Source organism: Trifolium pratense, linkage group LG1 (genome assembly GCF_020283565.1).
Source record: "Trifolium pratense cultivar HEN17-A07 linkage group LG1, ARS_RC_1.1, whole genome shotgun sequence".
Lineage (NCBI taxonomy): Eukaryota > Viridiplantae > Streptophyta > Magnoliopsida > Fabales > Fabaceae > Trifolium > Trifolium pratense.
This window is the reverse complement of record NC_060059.1, coordinates 5,962,925-5,976,047: the sequence shown is the minus strand read 5'-3', so window position 1 is coordinate 5,976,047 and position 13,123 is coordinate 5,962,925. Positions and strand designations below refer to the sequence as shown.

Below are 13,123 nucleotides of genomic sequence, written 5' to 3'. Positions count from 1 at the left end.
GTATATTGTTATATTTTTATGCCTAAAAATCAATTCTAACTTAATCAGGGGTATGTTTGTTTCAGCTTTAATTTTTTTTTTTTGTATTTTTAAAAATAGATTTTCTAAAATCGTTTTTCAAAATATTACAAGTTTTTTTATATTTGTTTTTTCTAAATTGAAACACTAATTTTGATATCGTATAATATAAACACACATTATTGAAGCCCAAAACATAGTTAAAATCACATTATTTTAGACTAAATTGATAATAATTGAATAAAGGCAGGCAGGGATGTGGTTTAGGCTTAAAACGTGGAGATTAAATATTTTGGAGAGAATTAGAAGCTTTGTTAGGATTATGAAGCATGACACAGACTTGTCACGAATCTACCAAGAGCAAGGTGATGTTAGTTAGGCGAGCCTTGGTGTGTAGCTACTATTGAAGATGAGATGGAAGAAGATATAGTGGGGGGTTATAATGTGTTTGATTTGTTAAATGGTAATTACCGGACAGAACAGTACAAGACAGAACAGCACAATATATGACAGAACAGCACAGAACAAACCTTTGGGATATTGAACATTTTTTGTCTTATACGATATTTTGTTAATAAAATGGTATTTTGGCATTTTAGACAACTTGTACTGCGGACAAAAAGTTGTGCTGTGGTTTAGTGAGGGACAAAAAATTATGTTTTTGTCCTGTCCATTGCCTCCCAGTTTGTCCAGTTCCTGAAACAGTTTTACAATCAAACACAGTACAACTACAGTTGTCCTGTCCAGTCCCTTATTTTTTAGCAGATCAACTAAAGTTATAAAAACTACTCTAAATCATGACCTTTGATTTTAATATTCATTAATAGCTAAGATTGATTGATCATAAAACACAAAGTGAGACTTATTTTTTTATTGTATTGGAAAATTATCAAAACATACTTTAAATAGAAGAGAATGAATTAATTATAATTATTAAGCAAAAATTTATTTTTTGATCATGCCTGAAAACAAAGATTTTTTACATTATGCTTCTTTTCTTTTCTATTTTACAAGTGTACCATTTCTTTTTGTGGTGTATGTTTTTTTGTTACAAGTATATATATGCTTTTTTTACGATACTTTTTTTTTTAGTTCAATATTTTTTGTTTTCTTTTTTTACAAATTTGAACAATAGGTTAATTTAATAATTTAATTTGTAATGATTTTGTTGAAGAAACAAACATGTTTCTAGTAATGGATGTCAATGCTTTTGAAGAGGTTCCATGTACTCCCTCCGTCTCAAAATTATTGTCACAATTTGACTGTATGCACTATTCATACAAGATATTTTGACCATATATTTTTACTAATGTATAAAGATAAATATTAGACTATGAGATCTTGTTAGATTTGTCTCAATGACTACTATCAAAATATAAAATTTTCATAATTTTTAATAGTAAACAATTAAAAATATTAATGATCAAAATTGTGCATCGGGAAGTATGCAGTAATAAAATGTGACAATTATTTTAGTACGGAGGAAGTACTATGCCAGTAGAAGTGGAAACATCTCGTGAAAATATTTCAACAGGTTATGATCCTAATACTTAAATAGTGAACCTTATATTGAGATGGATCATTCAAAACCGTTGAAAAAGAGAAAGAACAGAGCAAGAATAGTTAATGTTTTTTCTTTTCGGTTGATTGGTGGTAGAATGAGTTGTGTAGCTAGTATGTTGGTTTTCTGCTATATGCAGGTTCTTGGTTCTCTTTCCACTTAGCCTTGGTTCATCTTGTGCTAGTATTTCTATAAGAACATGTATCGATTTTTTTTGTGGTCTAGACAAGTTATTTGTTTTTATTCTAATGTATTTTATTTCTTGATAATTTTTTATGCATAAAAAAAAACAAGAGAGGAATCATTGTTTTCACGATTAATGATTATAATTAATTCATTCTCTTTTATTTAAAGTATGTTTTGATAATTTTTCAATACAATAAAAACATAAGCTCCACTTTGTGTTTTATGATCAATCAATCTTAACCATTAATGAATATTAAAATCAAAGGTCATGATTTGGAGTAGCTTTTATAACTTACTCTTGGAGTCAATATAACCCTTCTCGAAGATATATATGTTATGAGTTGTGTAATTTTGTTAATATCATACTCGCTAGTAAGCGTGGTGGTTTTTTTGGAACAAATTTAATTTACATGATTGGATCAGACTCAAATACTCAATGTATTGTGCGACTTTCCAACGGCTCATAATATTGTTAATCCACGGCACATGTAATTTTCCCATGGTGAGAGACCTAAAAGCCTTTCCCATGCTAGTATCCGCCTCACCAGGATTCCAAAGTTACGACTAGTGTCGTAAGGAAGGATAATATGGATAATTAACGTATCTGGCTAACATTTGTTGCATCAAATCTGACAAATAATTACTATGATTCCAGACATTAAAGTTTATCTTTCGTATCTTGAAGTAAATTATTTTGTTGTTGATACTCTGATAAATTTGGGTTGTAATTATAGTCTCAGGTTGATGTTTTATGAGCAATATCCTGTTCGTTTTAACTCAATTTTATGACCTTGTTGTTGGATATTCTCAGCTCTAAGTAAGACTATATATTATTGGGCTTTTGCTTAAAAAGAAAGCATCGACATAAATTTAATTTTAGATATAATGTTACAATTTTTTCTTGACTAAATATAATTATAATATGTTACAATTAGGATTTTTTTTTTTTACAGTTACAATTAGGAAGTTTTATATTAACAATCTAACAAAACGTAATTAGATGGCAAAGTGTCTGCCTATCACCGGTTCGCTAATGAAGTGTTCAACATCCGTCAGCTTATTGCTAGAGATTGGGAAGTTGTGATTGATCATACGTTCCGAGAAGGTAATGCGTGTGCGGATGTATTGATCAAGATGGGTGCCCTATCTACCTCCACCTAGTGACAATCTCTACCCCTGTGAGCTTTCTCTACCGCTACTCGCTGACGTGCATGGCGTGGGTTTTATCGAGAGTAGTTTCACTGCTGTTTTGTTTTTCTTTCTTTTGTTTTCTCTATTGTAACAAAAAAAAAGTATAATGTGTCCCGTAAATTTGGCTCAGTTACCAGAGACATTGCATTATATATGTAAGGGGTCGGGTTCAAACCCCGGTCATCCACTTATTCATCTTATGGGTAAAAAAAAGTTTTATTAACAATTTTCTATAAAATAAGTTTTATCAACAATTAACAAATATCAAAACGTAATAAATGGCAAAGTACATATGTAAACATTCATAGACAAAATAACAATGTATCGAGACCTCCGGAAGTATGGATGCGGATTTGGAAGATAGCGAAAGATTATAAAATAGCTACAGCAATAGCAGAGGAGTTCCGAAAGGGAGTAAGAACTCAAATTCAAGTGAAGTGGCAGCACCAAGTATAGCGTGCGTTAAAGTGAATACCGATGGTTCGAGTAAGAGTTATGGCAAGCATATTGGGTGATGTTCCGCTGTTGTGGCCGAGCTTTGGAGTGTATTAGAAGGTTTAAAGCTTGCAAGAGATGGAGAATTTCAGCGTATTGAGTTGTGCGTGGATTCCATTTCCGTTATTTCCATTATTCAAAATGGAGGTGGTGGGAATGTAATGGCTCACAGAATTGTTCAAAGCATTCAACAAATGTTGTCTTTGAATTGGGAAGTAAAGTTTAAACATATCTACCGAGAAGAGAACAATTGCGCCGATGGACTATCCAACTTGGCTTTTATTCTACCTAAAGGGATAGCTTTGTTTGATGTATGCCCTAATGACATTAGGGAACGCCTTGATGCCGATGCAATAGGAGTCTCTACTCTTTGCGTAGTTAATATCTAGTTCTTTTGTCGGGTCGGTCATCTTGTATTATAAAAAAAATAACAAATCCTGATAAAATTTATATATGTCAAATATCCAAATTTAAATTCGAATAAAAACGTCAAACTAACAATATGACTTGAATTAAAATGTATGGACTCTTTAGGTTTTTATTGAAAGAAAAAAAAAAGTGAACTCTCTCAGACATCAAAGTATGTTGCTTTTGTTTGTTTTTTTTAATTTTTGACTTGATCGAATTCGGTTGGTTGATCTTCATAGATACCTGATGTCTGTGGGTCACGGTCATTTTGGTCTTTCTTGACCTATCCGTCGTTTTCTTATGCCTCTTTTATTTACCCAGTTTTTGGCTGGCCCTCCATTTAAACTTCTAAATTATTGCAGCCAAACAAGCATATGTGTCTCCATGTGATTATGTTGGACAAAAAGACAATGTAAAAAAGAAATTAGTATTACTTTTTTTTTTTTACTTATTAAAATTCTAATTTAATCATTACAATTTTTTTTGTCTAGCTATCGTTTGGTTTTATTTGTGTTTTGGATACAATCTTTTATCGAATATTTTATTTTTGATGATCATAAAAAGATCCCATTGAGATATATCATCGATGATTGGTTGGAGGTAGAGCTGTAAAAAGGGCCTTAAGGGGCCGGCCCTTTAAGGGGCGGACCCACTTATTCCTGATTATTAATTTTATTTAAATTTTAAACACAGTTTTTTTAGGGTGCCGATCGTGGACAGTGCTGATTGAAGAAAAAGAGAATAAGTTCACGACACTAGAAAAATTGTTTAAAATTTAAATAAAATTAATAATCAGGAATAAGTGGGTCCGCCCCTTAAAGGGCCGGCCCCTTAAGGCCCTTTTTACAGCTCTAGTTGGAGGTAATGCATGGTCCCCCTCCATGATTTAGGATTGTGAAACTGAATTGTGATTGTTGGATATGCCTTGAAATCTCAGTTACAAGAAGTCAGAAAAATCTTTGTTGAATCTTTTTGCATCTTTGATGTTTTGAAGATTTTTTGGGAAAAAAATATATTTTCTTGGAAGATACTTTGACTTGGATTTGTTTTATTTTAAAATAGATTTGTTACTAATTTTTTGGCATATTATTTTTCTATAAATAGGGAGTGCTTTATTCATAGAAAAATTGAGAGAGAGAGAGAAAGAGAGCAACTCAAGAGAGTAGAGATGTAGAGGCAAGGATTAGGGTTTGCCACCACACAAGGGCTAGGGTTTTAGAGAGGAAAAAAGTTTTTTCTCTTGGTACAACTCTAGGGTGGGAGAACTATCTTTGTGGTACACCTTGGGAAACACTTATCAAATTGAGTCTCTTGGCCACGGGAAGAGATTCGGGTTTTGGGTAGAATTAGGATTAATTCTTGTAACCCAATTTGGGAATTCCTTGTAAAGTTACTCATTGATATAGTGGAACGGAGGGGCTGCTCTCTCCCCCAGACTAGGTCATTATTGGACCGAACTGGGTAAACAAATTATCGTGTTCTTTCTTCTCCTTTATCTCGTTTATCGGTTGTTATTATTATTGTTTATTCCTCTTAATTATATGGTTGCCGTTCTATTGCTCCACACATCAAGTTTTCATTGGTGTGATTTTAAGACGAATTCACAACAATTGGCGCCCACCGTGGGGCAATCGGAACAATTTGAAGCGAGCACCATAAGTTCTAAGTCAGATATCGAGGGACTTTCCAAAAGCAATTTGGAATTGTGGAAAGTGAAGATGGAAGCAATTTTAATGTTCGGGATGATGGGTAAAACATGGAGTGTTGTTACCCGGTGCCTCGAAGATAACGAGTTAATGGAGATGGCGAAGAAGGTCGGCCTGGAGAGGCGGTGGTAATAATACTCGGGTTACTTCTGAAACAACAACTTTATTATGAGGATGTAGAGGTGCTAGTGGAAGTTGGGAACTGGTGGAGTATTTGGGTCATGGACTTTTGATGCTCCTATCACATGTGGTCAAAGAATGAATACTTTGAGACTCTAGAGCTAGTTGAAGGTGGAGCCGTTCATCTTGAAGACGGAAAGCTTGAAGGTTCAAGGTATGAGTTCAGTTTGTCTTACGAAGTTTGGCAATCATTAGTTTCTTTACACGATGTGAGGTATGTTCCTAAACTTAGATGCAAAGATAGTTGGTCATGCATCTATAACTAGTGGTGACTCTCATAATGTGGTTGAGTTGTGGGACTTCGGGTGGACCTGTTAGTGACATGAGTTTAGTTGGACTAGTGAACAAGGTTTACTAGGTGTTGAACTGAACTGGAATTGTTGGAGACTAACAATAGCTTGAAGTATGTTTCAGAGGAGTTGAATAGGTCTTTTGTGTTACAAGGTGGAGATCATGGTGGGTATACTTTGGTGGAAACTCAGTTTGAGGTGGAGTCTTCCAATAGTGGTAGACAGTCAACATTAGCTCTTGGCTATCTAATCGTAGATATGGAGGAGAGTGGTATTGTTGAACCAAAGGGGGATGACCATGAAGACCTTGTGAGTTATGTTTCAATTGTGGCTGAAGAAGTGCAAGACCTTGAGAGGATCTTCAGGGAGGCAATTGAAAGCAACAGGTGATCAGACTTGGTAACTTGTGAGACTGCTGGAGGTAGTTGGATACAAGGAGAGTTTGATGTTGCAGCTTGTGGAACCACCTAAAATTCCAAGGTTGGTTTGGAGCCAAGCAAAACTTCGAAAGTACGGAAGGCATTCCGGGGTCGAAGAGTGGTGAAGGCTTGTAGGGCTATCGCAAAAAATCCATGGATAGTCGGAGGCAAGCGATTCTTCAGGAGGACGGAAAAGGCACAATCCGGGGGCTGAAGAGGGATGGTGGAGCTTGTTGAGCTATCTAAAATTTCGATGATAGTTGGGAGCAAGCGTTTCTTCAGGGAGGTACGGACTTGACCAGTTCGGAGTCTGAAGAGGGTGCGGTGAATCTTGTGGGGCTACCTAAAATCCTATGGTAGTGGGATGCAAGATCTTCATGAGAGCGGAAGGCATTCCGAGGATGAAGAGGGAGGTACAATCCGGTGATCTTGAATAGAAGATTCAAGATGGAGAGAGCAGCACGGTGGTTGATGGGATCACCATCGATTTAAAGGCAAGGTGGAGAATTGTTGGATATGCCTTGAAATCTCAGTTACAAGAAGTCAGAAAAATCTTTGTTGAATCTTTTTGCATCTTTGATGTTTTGAAGATTTTTTGGGAAAAAAATATATTTTCTTGGAAGATACTTTGACTTGGATTTGTTTTATTTTAAAACAGATTTGTTACTAATTTTTTGGCATATTATTTTTCTATAAATAGGGAGTGCTTTATTCATAGAAAAATTGAGAGAGAGAGAGAAAGAGAGCAACTCAAGAGAGTAGAGATGTAGAGGCAAGGATTAGGGTTTGCCACCACACAAGGGCTAGGGTTTTAGAGAGGAAAAAAGTTTTTTCTCTTGGTACAACTCTAGGGTGGGAGAACTATCTTTGTGGTACACCTTGGGAAACACTTATCAAATTGAGTCTCTTGGCCACGGGAAGAGATTCGGGTTTTGGGTAGAATTAGGATTAATTCTTGTAACCCAATTTGGGAATTCCTTGTAAAGTTACTCATTGATATAGTGGAACGGAGGGGCTGCTCTCTCCCCCAGACTAGGTCATTATTGGACCGAACTGGGTAAACAAATTATCGTGTTCTTTCTTCTCCTTTATCTCGTTTATCGGTTGTTATTATTATTGCTTATTCCTCTTAATTATATGGTTGTCGTTCTATTGCTCCACACATCAAGTTTTCATTGGTGTGATTTTAAGACGAATTCACAACAGTGATGATTCAGGGTGGGTGCTATATTGGCGAATCTCATCAAGTCTAGTGTTCTTGTTGGATAAGATCAAGCTGTTTTTATATAGGTGATTGCAGATAACGAGTGTGTCTTTAGTCTCTAACTACTATAGCTGGTGGTCTAATCCTTTACTTTGTTTGGGTCTTGTTTGATTTGTTTATGATTTTTTTTTCCTTGATTCTTTGTAAATACTTGTAGTCGCTCTCGGTACACCTTGTGCTGGGGAGACTGTTCTATTAATATATATCTCATTTTAGTTTTTCTTTTTTTTTAAAAAATCTCCAGTGTTCTTGTTCGAGTTGTAATTTGATTCATAATATTCATTGTTTAATCCAGATGAGCTGGGTTTGTAGTATTTTTCACATTTTGCGAGAGTTAAGTCAAGTAGCCATCAATTTTACAATGTTTAAGTTATACCGTATATGGTTTTTTTTAATAGTCTAGTGACTAGAAATTCCACTTTAAAAATAGATAAGTGAAGTGTATGTCTGATGTTCGACCTCCGGTTCCTACATAATATATATAATATTCCAATTTGTGAATCGCCGAAATTGTACGACGGTTCCAAGCATACGACCTTGATACATTACGGGTTTTTTCGGGTACTCTTTCCGGTGATTGTATTGGATATTCTTCTTTATGATCACATGGTGGTGCTTGGGCAGGTCTTCTCTAATTACATTCGGACGTGACCGGGAAGTCAAGAGTTCCAGGGACATAGCCGACCGATGCACTCCTCATCCAGCCAGCAGAAAGAGAGGGGAACACAGCCCCACCACCATATAAATCAGATAATATTATAGTTTACTCTCGTAGGAAATTCAAGATGTCTTTTGTTTTTTTGTTTTGGCGATAATCTATCTAATCTATATGAGAAAGTTGGTTGTTCTGGTTAAGTCCAAAACACCCTTACTTAATTTCCTGCCATGTGTCCCAAATGAGGATAATTGATGTCAAAAAATTTGATAATTTAACTAAAAGTACACATCATTTGTCAAGTAACCAAGTCATCTAAGCCATATTTCATCTTGTGAGTGCAAATGTTGCTTTATTGAAAGACATTATTTCATTTTAACCAAGCCACAAGCCACTTAGTTACTTTTGAAAACAAATGCATGTGACAATGTCATTTGTTTTGCAAGTTGTCACGAGTTATCTTTTGGAGGCAAACTATGATATTCAAATTTCAAAAGTAAAAAATAAAATCTATATTTTACATGGGATAAATTCTAACTGATATAAATTTTAACTATCATATATGACACAAATTATCACTGATAAAAAATTCAAAATAATTATCATATGTGATACAAGTTCTTACTAATAAAAAATTTAAAAAAACTATTTTATACGGGATAAATTCTAACTAATATATAATTGTTATTTTTTGGGACAAACTGGTATATAAGTTTTAACTATCATATACGGGATAAATTATCACTAATAAAAAATTTAAAATAATTATCATACGTGAGATAAGTTCTGACTAATAAAAAATTTTAAAAAATTATTTTACACTGGATAAATCCTACTTGATATATAGATATATTCTATGTAATTATTTCTTTCAATTTAAATATTTAAAATTACAACTAATTTTGATTACCAAACTATAACTTAAAAAAATATCGTCGCACGGGTCTACTACCAGTTACTTCTAGGATGGTGAAATCAAGCCTAAACGACACGAGAGAGCTGGTAGACCTTTTAGTCCATTGCCATTCCAAAAAAATAAAAAACCTTTTAACCCATTAATTAGTCCCTTAGCCACAACTACATATGTTCTGGTAAAAAAAAAAACATCATTATTTGAAAATCAAGACCAATAATATTTATTTTTTTATAAATACGGATGACTTCTACATTTTTTTAGTACTATAAAATCATTATAATTTTTTTTTGAAGTTTAGCCTGAGCATAAATTTTGTCTACTTTTAGTCTGTATTTTGTTTTTATAAAGTCAAAATATCTATAGTGAAAGTGTCTAATTTGAGTACCTTACATTTTTTAAAATATGGAAGACTAAAATTGGACAAAAGTTGTAAGGACTAAAACTAAAAAGTGAAACTATGTATAGTACGTACTAAAATAAAAGAAAAGAAAAGAAATGTCGTTATCGTTGGGGTATTGTTTGTTTTGTTGTTGTTAATGAGCTAGGTAGTAGCCAAATAGAGGCATAAACGAGTGAAGTTCATTCACCCCACGATCCTCCTAGTATATTATTATTATTATTATTATTATTATTTCATTATACTTACTATAAACAGCTAATAAAGATTGTGTTCTACCTTAATTAATACGTGTTCATAATGTGGCCTTACTATATGTTGTACATAAATCAATCTTTAATATGAAATGAAACTTATCAAAGTCTTAATTAATCTGCCTCATCCGCGATTTTCCCACGCTTCATCCCATACGTTCATCACTTTCACTTCCTTTTTCATCATATGAAATGATCTTATTATAAAATAAATTATTGAAATCAAATCAAATCATACATACAAAATCCCCACTCAACCCACTATTCATTCAGCTAGATGCTTTCCCACTTTCTCCCTCTCCCTCTAATATATATTACCTAACATACCATATCACCATTGACTATCATCATATTATTCTCTAATCTCATCTTCAAATCACAACAAACAAATATTTTTCTTCAAAAAATAAATAAAATATAGGAAAACAAAACATTTTATCATAGTATAGTATATGCTAGTAATAATTATTTCCTACCTACAATAACAACAATAACAACAACAGCAACATTTTTAATTATTATTATAATTTTTTTTGTTCATCATGGATGGCAACAACAACAGCAACGTTTCTGCAGTTCCACCAGCACCACCACCTATACAAATTCCTAATGCAGTCACTTCTTCATCTACATCTGCACCAACAACTCCTTCATCTCCGGCAACAACAGGAGTCCTCGGGGTACGATACCGAGGAACGCGTTGCCGGAGTGGAAAATGGGTATCTGAAATACGTGAACCACGTAAAACAAAACGCATTTGGTTAGGAACATACCCTACAGCTGAAATGGCTGCAGCTGCTTATGATGTTGCTGCTCTTGCTTTAAAAGGACCTGAAACAACTCTTAACTTTCCTGATTCAATTCCTTCTTACCCTATTCCTGCTTCATTATCTTCAACTGATATTCGTGCTGCTGCTGAAGCTGCTGCACAAACCAGAATCATCAAACCGATGATTAGTCCTAAACAAGAACAACAACAACAACAACAACAGAACCCTTCATCTTCTGGTTTTGAAGGATCTTCTTCTTCAGCAGCAGCTAGTGGAGTACCACAAGAATATATTGATGAGGATGAGTTGTTGAATATGCCAAATTTGTTGGATGAAATGGCTATAGGAATGCAGGTTAGTCCACCAAGGATGAGTTCATTTTCTAATTATTCTTCCGATGATTCACCTCGCAATTCTGATCATGGTGGAGATAATCTTTGGAGTTACCATTTTTGATGAATACAGCTAGACTAATTAATAGTAATTCATTTTTCGATTTGTTTTTGAATTTGGATTTATGTGTGTACGGAACATCTTGATTTACCCTTTTTTTTTCTTTCTAGCTAACAAGCTAGGTATGGACTTTTGATTGATTGTGTTTGCTTTGTTGTTAATTTTCTGTAGCTGATCTTGGATTCATGTGTATATATAAGGTTGGATTAGGTCATTTCCATTTCATCATATTCATCACTCATACCACAGATTTTTAATATTTTAGGGAATAATGATCTGAATCTGATACAATTCCGTACAATTTATCAGTTTGGGGGGTTAATAACCTAGCTAGCTAGATATCTATATTTGATTTGAGTGTGAAAAGATTCAACTTATGATTCTGGATCTTCTTTTTTGTTACATTCTATCAATATATATGATTTCATGATTTGATGAACTATATGTGTATGGGGTTCGCCCTTTTACTGCTATGTTTTCCCATTTCTGTTGATTAAATTACATTTGCAAGTTTATTAATCTGAATTTCATATCATAGTTGTGTTAATTTGTTGGAGTTTCTGGATATTTCATATGTTTAAGCTAGTTCTACATTATATGTAGAATCTTATATCTCTTCTTGTGCTACCTGAAGCAAAAAATTACGGTCTACAAACAATGTTTCTGCATATGATCATACTTAACTTTCTTCATCATCTCATATTATACAACTCATTAGGACATTTAAATTTCATTTGATTAACCACATATATGGAGCAGCATTCAAAAACTTAGTTAGGACTTAGGACTCACTAGTACTATTGCATGTCTCTTTGGATCTATAATTGAATTAGAAGAGTTATAATGACATATAGTCCTCTTTTTTATTCATCAGTTTCACATAATTGGCATTAAAATCAACAAGTTTAAAACCTCTTTCAGTTCTGTGTTGGTGGAACAAGACATTAATTTATGAACCATACCATCATCACATTCATAGCACAGTACCTATAGCCTGCTTTCCTATATTTCTGGCATGTAGCAGATTTCTGCTTTTGATACTTATGTAGGATTCTTTCTTTGCTATATACAAACTTAGATCACGGAATAATGGTTTCTGTTAGTAAATATGAGAAGTTAGGGGTGATATGAATAGCTCAACTGGTTGAACTAAGGGTTAAGAGACTTGGTGTCCAGAGTTCAAATCCCGACAAGATGTAAAAAAATAAACTAACATAACAATTAATATACTAACCAATTTGTCATTCACAAAAACAAAAATATAGTGTGAGAAGTTAGTAGTATAATGTTTAGTAGCATGGGATAAGTGGCAATATTTTGCCTTGCCCAGTATATGACCGAACGAAGCTCTGATACCATTGTGATTGTGAGCATTATCACTATTGTAATGTAGGCTTTGTCTATCATGAACGAGTCCATCAAGTTGTGCATGGTGCACAAGTAGCTATTTATATTATAACGAATACGAATTTTACAAAATTTACCGTTGGATTGAAAGTTTATATCATATAGATCATCTATAAAAATTTTGAATTTTTTTAAAAATCATTTGATATGTTATTGAGACCCATCAAAATTAACGGTTTATGAGTTTTTATTGAATACCGTTAATTTTGATAAGTCTCAATAACATAGCAAATGATTTTAAAAAAAAATTCAAAATTTTTATAAATGATCTATATGATATAAACTTTCAATCCAACGGTAAATTTTGTAAAATTCGTATCGATTATAATATAAATCGCTACTTGTGCACCATGCACAACTTGATGGACTTGTTCATATTAGAATTGGCCTGTAATGTATATTGCGGTTGTTGCAGCATGAATTTGTTATTTATTAGCATGAAATATTATAATTTATTACTAATTATCTATGGTGCACAAATGAGATAATTCTTGCATCATATGTAAATCAAATCAATTACCACCATTTGCTCGAATGAGATAAGTTGTGAGAT

The 13,123-nt window shown here is 33.5% G+C and overlaps 1 protein-coding gene across 1 annotated transcript; it reads left to right on the top strand.

Moving 5' to 3' along the window:
• The first annotated feature begins 10,172 nt into the window (after window positions 1-10,172).
• On the top strand, window positions 10,173-11,602 carry LOC123924375 (ethylene-responsive transcription factor ERF027-like). The gene has a single exon (XM_045977246.1). The coding sequence runs from the start codon at window positions 10,483-10,485 to the stop codon at window positions 11,164-11,166; it is 684 nt and encodes a 227-aa protein (XP_045833202.1). The 5' UTR covers window positions 10,173-10,482; the 3' UTR covers window positions 11,167-11,602.
• The last annotated feature ends 1,521 nt before the right edge of the window (window positions 11,603-13,123 follow it).